The sequence below is a fragment of the Colobus angolensis genome, unplaced genomic scaffold (assembly GCF_000951035.1).
Source record: "Colobus angolensis palliatus isolate OR3802 unplaced genomic scaffold, Cang.pa_1.0 Scaffold684, whole genome shotgun sequence".
NCBI classification, from domain to species: Eukaryota; Metazoa; Chordata; class Mammalia; order Primates; family Cercopithecidae; genus Colobus; species Colobus angolensis.
The window spans coordinates 113,347-122,785 of record NW_012120532.1 but is presented as its reverse complement, the minus strand read 5'-3'; the positions used below and the strand labels follow the sequence as shown (position 1 = coordinate 122,785).

Below are 9,439 nucleotides of genomic sequence, written 5' to 3'. Positions count from 1 at the left end.
ATATATATTATATATATACACACACCCCTTGGGAAGCTACAGAATTCTGAAATTATGTATCAGTATTCAATCAAATTTAAGTGTTAACTCCATAATGTTGTCCATTTAACAATACCAAACTTGAATGCACATGACAGTCTTTTTCCCCCAACCATGAATCTATAATTCATAGATGAAATATACTTTCTCACCAAAGATGTTGAAGCTAACTATTCTAGCAACTATTTTGAAGAAGTAACTGAAAACATATTTACATGTAACAAATGTGAACTTAAGTGCCCCAGAAAAATAAGCTAAGGAATGTCATCTTGCCACAGACTCAATCACAACAAGACAAAACTGGAATATAATAGCGTATTAGAAACTCCACTTCAAGTTCAACAGAGACTTTAAAGTCAACAGTAACTGAAACTATTTTCCCAAACATGCTGCTAGTATGCTTCTGTCCCTGACATGAACTAACACCATCACTACTCACTAAGTCCTCCTTTTCTCTCACTTCCCATCCCCAAATCACACTCTGCTGGGTCCATGTTGTGTCTCCTGCTTCCATCCTGTCCTCTGCCCCGTTCAGGTAATCAGAGTTCCTGGATGAAAACAGAAACTCCCTGCTGGGATCCTTGTCTTCACTCCGGCTTCCACACTGCTACCACAACCCTTCACACATGTCCCACAACCCTTCAATGGCTACCCATTTTCTAGAAGTAAAGTTCAAATTTCTTAGCATAGCACATATGAGTAGCCTTTCAGAATGCAGCCCCAATTTACCTTCTAGTTCTACCTCCTGCTACTTCTGTGATCTGGCCACCCTGAACTATTTGTCATTCCCATACACAATGCATTTTCAGCCTTTGTGACAAATGTTTCCTATTTGTCTCCCTGTGATTTTCTCACCATCATTTGGTAAAATCCTATGCATCCTCTCAAGACCTAGGTCAAATGTCCAATGCCTGGAACCTTTCCCAGTTCTCTCCATGTTCCAAGCATGTTCCAAGGAACAAAACCAACTGTTCCCTTAGCATTCCATGGCATGGATTCAAGACCCAGACGACCTGGGTTCAAATCTGGGTTCTGTCCCATGCTGTTTTATTTGGGGGCAAACTACTTAATCCTTCTGCACCTTAATTGTCTCATCTATAAATTGAGAATTATTTTGATCATTGTTACAGCACCTAACATCTGTGTTCTAGTTGGCCTAAATGCCCAAACTGTATTATCAATGTATGAACTCCTTGACTATAGAGACTGGGTATGTTCGTGTTTTTATCACCTAATACAGTGGTTGTTATATAAGAAAAGTTAAGCATTTAAAACTTAAACAGAATTTACATAAGAAAAAAAACTGAACACTATGAAGGAATTAGTAACATTCTGTGGTCTCAAGGTGGAGGGGTGGGAAGTAGAATGAATATGAACAGACAGATTGAAGCCAGAATGTTATTTCTGATAGCAATGTGATCTCTGTAATACAGAAGGAACCAGAAGTTAATAATATCCCGTATGTGGCAGAACGGTAGAAACGGAATTATTCCATCATGTGGGTAACACTTTTCAAAGTGTTGCCAAAAGGCAGAGCTGCTGATGTTAACAGCCTATGTGAAACTGATATTAAATAATTCTGTTGGCTTCATACACAAACATCTTACTTCTCTCAATTTTTATTTTGAAATATTTCAAACCTACAGAAAAGTTGAGAGAATAGCATGTCACATAAATGCTTCATGAGATTCACAGATTATTAACCTTTTGCTAGATTCCATTTATACTGTTTGGGTTTTTAGGGGTAACTGATCATTAGAAAATCACGACATGAATAGTTCATCCCTAAATATTTCAAGTACGTATTGCCTAAGAAAGAAAACACATTATCCTACATGATTCCAGTACCATTATACCCAAGAAATTTAAAACTGATTACTACCTCATAAAGAGCCCATACACCAAATTCCCCACTTGTCCCAAGACTGTCCTTCACAGTAAGCTGTTTTTTTCTGTGGTGTGGGCAACTCGGAATCCAATCATGCATTCTGCATTGCCTTTGCTGCCATGTCCCCAAAGTGCCCTGGCCTTTGTCTTCGATGACACTGACATTTTGAAAAGTCCAGGCCACACTATCTGGCATGGTGTGATTGGCTCCTCTGGATTTTAGCAGGATTATCACCCAATTATGTTGTCTTTCCCACCACATCATATCAGATGCACATGATACCAAGCTGTACCACTTTCAATGATGATGCTACAGTTTCATCATTCAGTAAAGGTATTTGCCCAATTTTTCCATTAATAGAGAAATTCCCTTTTGTAGCTAATAAATAATCCATGTGATATACTTTGAGACAGGGTGCATGTCGTGTTCCTTAACAACTCTACCCAATGGTCTCATCATCCATTGATGATCCCTACCTGAATCACTTATGACTGTGATGGTGGTAAAATGGTGTTTGGGTTTTTTTTCTATCACTCCTTCTATATTATTAAATGACATTATTAACTTTGGACATTAAAAAGTTTCTTTTCTAGCTTCTCCCCTTTCAATATCACTACAGTCTAAAGAATTATTTGATTTCATGTATTATAATCCATTATCATTATTATTCTTTTTGAACCTCAAACTGTCCCCTGGGAGGTGGGTTAGACTGCTTCCCGTCTGAGTGGTAATTTCTCCCCTTCAAATTTGTCCTTTTGATATGCCCTATTTGTCTTTTACCATTTCTTAGTGTTCTGGTACAAAATGATTTTTGGCCCACCTTATACTCTCCCTATCCCAACCTGGAATCAGCCATCAGTTCAAGAATCTGGGATTCCCTTTAGTGGAGAGGATGTTCAAAACTAAATTTTGCGCACTGGATGTGCTTCTCACCAATGAAATTTTTAAAATTGTATAGAAGATCCTGACATAAGAAAGTTCTACTTCTCTCAGAATGTCAGAGCTAACACGCAGCCAAGGAAAATAATGCAAAGGCCATCATCTCCACCTCTACTCCCTCTGCTATCTCTCCATTACCTCTCCTGGCTAAGAACATGCTACACTGCTGTATACTTTTCTTCCCATGAGCTGTTTCCAGGGAAGAGCTAAACTTCTGTTTAAAGTTTATGATATCATACCCTATTGTCTTAAGTTGATGTTGCCTGTAAGTCAGAACTGGCCTCTCCTACTGGGGCAAGGAGGGTGGAAGGATTAAAACTGGGACCAGTATCTTCTTTGTTACCTCTCAACCTCCAGGGATCTGAGACTACATTTTCAACCCTGTACAGGACCAGCTGAACAGTAAGTACTCAATAATCATTTGTTGAATCATCTACATAGCTTTGTCTTCTATCTGGTCCCAGGCCCTTCCCACTATTAACATGGCTAATAATTCAGATAGTAAAGGCTAGGCACATACACAATTCATGGATGGATATTACATAGCCTTCTCTGTAGAATAAGAAATCTTGGGATTTGCTCAGATTCAAGTCTTCAGATGCTTTAATGGCTCTATTTGAACATTAGTGTGTATTGCGATATAATAAGAACTGTATGATCTCTACCCCACTTCCCTCTTGGAGGTCGTGGGAACCTCTAATTTATAGCCCCTCACAGGTGATAACTTGAGGCTTTCAACTGGCTTCGGATGTGACAGGCAATCTTATGAAAGTGAGCTCTTAACCTGTGAGGTCTGCACCTACTCTGGTTAGTGGCAGAATTGAGTTAAATTGTAGAAAATACATTTATGTACACTTGGGGAAAAACCAACACATATCTTGGTAACCAGAAGTATTCTGTGCTGTGTCAAGTACGGGAGTAGGAAAAACAGTTTGGTTTTTCCCTATCTTAGAGTTTGTTTTTCGTTTCAGTTAGGACTTGTGAGTGAGGACAAAGTTGATGGGAGTCAGGCATGCCTAGACCTCACCAGCAGAGGTCAGAAGAAGACAGGAAGCACAAAAAGAAATGTGTCTGTTTTTACAGAACACCCTGACATTGGAAAGTCTGTCAGTCACGTATCTTGAATAAGATTTCATACTACATTAAGATTTTTTTAAGATATAAATAGGTTCCAATATTCTATACACAATGCAAAAGATTGCACTACATGAAGGGATAGCTGAATCTATGAAAATACATAGTTTTACGTATCTGTTCCTCCTTATTAAAATCATCAATAAGCTCAATGAAACAATATAATCCATTATTAATACTGTTCTCTACAGAGTAAATATAATGTTTGTTTATGTGCTTAAGTGCCTGTTTGGGGGAAACCAAAGCACTTAGTAAACACCAATACTAATCCTCTTAGGAAGGACTGTATACTACTCTTCCTATTTTAAACAGAGAACTGCCTTATGTAAAATAACACATTGGCAAAGCTGGAAGGAAAGCTGTGATTACCCGACTATGTACTAGTGTACAAGTCTTCCCCAATGGAAATAAGAGCATGCTTCAAGAGCATACACTTGAATGCAGCAAGACTATCATTTCTAGATTTTATTCCACTTTTAAAATGTAAACTTTTTTTTTATTCATTTCCTGGAAATAGTAGAACTTGGCTACTAGGACTAGGCAGTCACCACAGAACACAAGAACTTAACTCAAACCTGAAGAACTTGGGAGAAATCCTGATAAACTAAGAGGTTTCCAGTCTTAGACTGTTTTGCATGTGGCTAAGTTCTCATTCCACTTTAAAGAAACCGAAATTGTAAAAGGCAGTATGTCATATTAGTGCAGTTTCCGTACAAAAGGCCTTAGGGAAACCCAATTAACAGCCTCTGAATCCTGTCCCCACCCCCAAATAAAAGATTGATAGTGAATATAAAGTTATATCTTATTTTAAAATAAATTACTAAGGTATGCATAGATCATTTTTTAGTGATTCCTCATTAAATTAAACTTTTTGGAGAAAACAATCAATTAATTATAAGCCTAACTGCATTAAGAGGTCATTTACTGTATAGGCACGTCTCTTAAAAAACTAATAAAAAATTTTGAAAAACAATATTCCTCAAGCTTGCATCCTTCTGTGTCTGGTATTTCTTCTTTTCTTTACCGCCCCATTTATTGAATCATTTAAATCACTGATCTGAAGACTTTCAAACTTTCTGGACCAGGAAATCACAAAAGGGGGAGGGGAGTGTTAGAGAGAGAAGTCAATACTGGATTGCCAGATTTTTATTTTGCCAAATGTGGATATCTTTTGTTAAAGATATCTTCCAACTCTTCCTGATTTCTCAAATAAAAGACACTGTAACACTTGAAGGGACAATCTCTGGCAGTCTTTACGTCAATATATTTAGTTTTATAAAGAATTCATTACATTAATTCAGTCCAAAAGAGAGATCATAGTCAGAGGGTGGGAACAAATCCTTATGTTCCTATCCAAGGCGGACTGCCACAAAGTTCACAGGGGCAGCATTACTAAGTTCTCACCCTTAGTCATTACTTCCTTCTCAGTCATTCCTCAGCAACAAAGAATCTGCCTTTCCCCTCCACCTGCACTGCCACTGCATTTCACATACACTAGGGCCCCACCAAGCCACCAGTCATCTCCTACCTGTTGTCATACTGGATCTTCCTGTAGTCACTGGATGTGAGCTTCTCCAAGGCAGAAACTATGTCTTATTTAATCCTAGCATTCTATGCAGAACTAGGCCAGTGCTTGATACACAGTTGCTATTCAATAATGTAGATATTAAAAGAAAGATATTCATTTGCTGAAACCTCTAGGTTATGATACTGAGAGAGAACCAAGCAGTCACAAAAGAATTCAACTGCAGGTCTGCCTATAGGGTTCTCTATATACGTAAAATGGCAATTTCATCTACATCTTAAGGTTTTGCTACAGTTTTGATTTTCAGAAAAGTTTGATATCAGGAAGATTTTCTAAAATATTTTTCAAATTCCAATTCCAATTTCACCTTCATTATCTGAAATTCAGCCCCTTGTCCTCATCAAACATATATGAACTGATAAAAATCCCAGTCAATACCCCCACTTTCATTCTACAGTTCATTTTTTGGTACAGAAAAAGTGGGGAGGAGAAGGGAGATTTCAAGCAACCTTAAAACATTCCGTCACTACTTCAAAGGCATGCCTGGGTGTGAAACCAGTTCCTTGCTATGTATAACAAGGAAAGATTTTAAACTGTTGACAAGTTTACTATGTAACACTTCTCTAAGTACTTAAAATACTAAAATACTGACCCACAGAAAATGATTTTGGTTCTTATAAGAAATTTACTAAAATCTCATGGAACAGTCATGTTTCAAAGAGCTGCTGGTCTAGAATGGTGCTTTATTTGCCACAGGGTACATGAGAATCACTTGTGAAGCCTTTAAAAATTACCTACCAAGAGGCTCCTCCCCAGAGAGGCTGATTTCATAGACTGAGGGGGGACCCGGCCAGCTGTGCTCTCAAAGCCTCTCTGTTCTGAAGCACACCTAGATTGGGACCTGCCAGTCTAGAATGAAGTCTTTCAAGCACCTATCAGAATCTCCTAAAATCTCCTAAAATTATTTCACCATTATTACTATCTTACAGTGACATAATGAGGTCCAAAATCTAACAATGACTGTACCATTTCCATATAATATGGCACTTAAAATCACAAACGTGGTCAATTCTATTCTTCTAACAAAGGCAATTCACCAGTAACTGTAAATAAATCAAGAGCGGGACTTACCCGTTCCACAGCTGCATTATGATCTGGGAGCGCCTCCTCACTGCAGAGGAAAAACAGTATTATATGAAATTGTTGAAATCAAAACAAACTTTTAAAAGCTCATACACTTATAGGTATATAAGATATACAATACTTATTTGTCATCACAAGAAGTACATAAGTTTCCATTCGCTGAATTCAATATGAAACAATAGCTACTCTAGAACCACAGGGCACCCCCATCTTCAAAATCCAGCCCTGAACTGTCAAATACAGTAGCCACAAGACACATTTATTAATAAAAGAAAAAACTAACATTAAAATTTAATTGACTTTAACACTGAGTTAGTCTCACTAGGCACAGTTCAAGTGCATGAATGTCACGTAGCTAAAAGCTACCATATTGAATGGTACAGATATAGAACATTTCCATCACTGCAGAAAGGTCCACTGGACATCAATGCTCCAGACTAGGAGTGAGCAAACTTCTTCTAGCAGGATAAATATTTAAACAGTAAGTATTTGAGGCTTTCTGGGCCACACCATCTTTTTCACAACTATTCAGCTCTGATGTCATAGTACAAAAGCAACCACAGACACTACGTAAATCAAGTGTGGCTCTGTTCCCACAAAACTTTTACAAAAATAGGTGGTGAGCTGGATCTGGTCCACAGGCCACAGCTTGCCACCCTCTGCTTTAGACCACCACCTCCACTCTTGGTTCAAACTACGGTCTATAATCAATGATTGTTTAAAAAAATAGCATAAGGAACAAACTGCCTCCAATAGACTTGTGAATTTAAAGAGAAAACTTTATTCAGTACAATAAAGAATGCTTGGCTAGGTGTGGTGGCTCACACCTGTAATCCCAACACTTTGGGAGGCTGAGGCAGGCGGATCACCTGAGGCCAGAAGTTCAAGACCAACCTGCCCAATATGGTGAAACCCCATCCCTGCTAAAAATACAAAAATTAAACAGGCATGGTGGCAGGTACCTGTAATCCCAGCTACCTGGGAGGCTGAGACAGGAGAATCACTTGAACCCGGAAGGTGGAGGTTGCAGTGAGCTGAGACCGCGCACACTGCACTCCAGCCTGGGCAAGAAGAGCAAAATTCGATCTCCGAAAAAAAAAAAAGAAAGGAAGAAGAATACTTCCCTGTCAAAATTTCAAGAGATTATTTTTTAAATATACACCAAAAGATCAAATTCATTTCTGATATATTTGTGATATTATCTCTAATATAAAATATTCTGAGATTCTTGTATTAACTGTCAGTAATATAAAAACCACATGCTATTCATAAACAAAGCTATGCACTTTGAGTAGCCTTCTCAGTAGTACTGTTTTGGCAACACTGTGTTTATATTCTTGCCTTAGTTTCTCGTGAGATCAAATAATATACTACCTTGAAGAGCATGATAGAGCAGTATTCACCAGTTCGGTATTTTCAAAGGCATTCTTTTTCTACTATGAGGAGTCCTCAGGTGAACGATTACAACTGCCACAAAACTAACAAAAAAGAGTAACAGCCAAAAGAGATCTCAGAGTCCAAATCTCGCATTTCACAGATAATAAAACTAATATTTTCACTTAGTCACTCAGCCTAACAGAGAGATGTTTAGCACTAATTCAGTGGGTTCTACTTCAGACAGACAAGATCTTAGACCATGCAAAAGTATATGAAGAAAAGGGATGGAGGCTGAGAAAACAATTCTCAAGAAGAAACAAAACTGATTAAAAATAAAAAAGTCTTCAGACCTCATAGATGGATGACAGAGTAAGTATGTGGTCCAGCTTTCCTATACAGATGTTCTGGCATGATTTCTCCACGTCTAAAACTTTTCGTGGCGAATCTGCTGTGTGCATACCAATCTCCACAGAGCTTTTCCCCCTCAAGTCTCTGTGCCAGCACAGGCTTAACTTTCACACCCTTCTGAGGACGACACTGCTGTTGCTTACCAAGAGCTCCCTGTAATGTCCAGAACACGCACGTTGGCATGCGGGAAGAGCTCAGTAAATGGTGCTGAATGAAGGTATGAACAGGAGGATGAACACATGCCTGCAGACATGGATGCATCCTTACCGTGCCTAAATATCCTTCAAGTGGAGGAGAGAAAAGAAGGACCACAATCTGGGCGAATGCACAGAATTCCTTTAGGTCAGCAAACTATGGTGCATAGGCCAAATCTGGCCCACTGTGTGTTTTTGTAAAGTTTTAATGGAACGTTGTCACACTCGGCCATGAATGTGTTGTCTCTGGTTGTTTTCATGCTGCAACAGCAGAGTTGAGCAGTTGTGACAAAGACTGTATGACCTACAAAGCCAAAGATTCTTCATATCTGGCTCTTTACAGAAAATGTTTGACAAACCCTGCCTTAGAGAACAAGAGCTTAAGGGCACCTAAAGGCTGCTTTAAGAAAACACCAAGCTGATAGCAAGTACCTATATCTCACAGAAATACAGTAAGGGAAAACCATAAGACAGTCATCCCTGGAAAGAGAGAGACCTTAACTAGATACATTGTTTATCTACTCTTAAACTTTGAAAGTATTACTAATTAGAGTTTATGTGCCTATAACCTCTCAACAGCTAGGCGGAGTATTCATGTTAACTATAAGATTAACTTTCATTGGGAAACATAAAAGTTAGTTGACTACATTGACTAAATTTTATTTTTGTTTTTAAAGTAAATTTTATCTAAGTTTAAATTTAACCCAGTCAAAATTTTTAGGATTGGTAGAAAGAGTTCTCAAGTCTTTGTAATCAAAATTATATGTGTGTGTGTGTATATATATATATATA

At 38.2% G+C, this 9,439-nt stretch overlaps 1 protein-coding gene across 2 annotated transcripts in view; it reads right to left on the bottom strand.

Moving 5' to 3' along the window:
* The window catches only part of USP6NL (USP6 N-terminal like), a 159,747-nt gene that overhangs the window by 57,305 nt on the left and 93,003 nt on the right, over positions 1-9,439 (bottom strand). For both annotated transcript variants that reach the window (XM_011926392.1, XM_011926391.1), the window contains exon 4: positions 6,657-6,696. In XM_011926392.1, the coding sequence (XP_011781782.1) occupies positions 6,657-6,696 (40 nt within the window). The remainder of the gene's footprint in view (positions 1-6,656; positions 6,697-9,439) is intronic.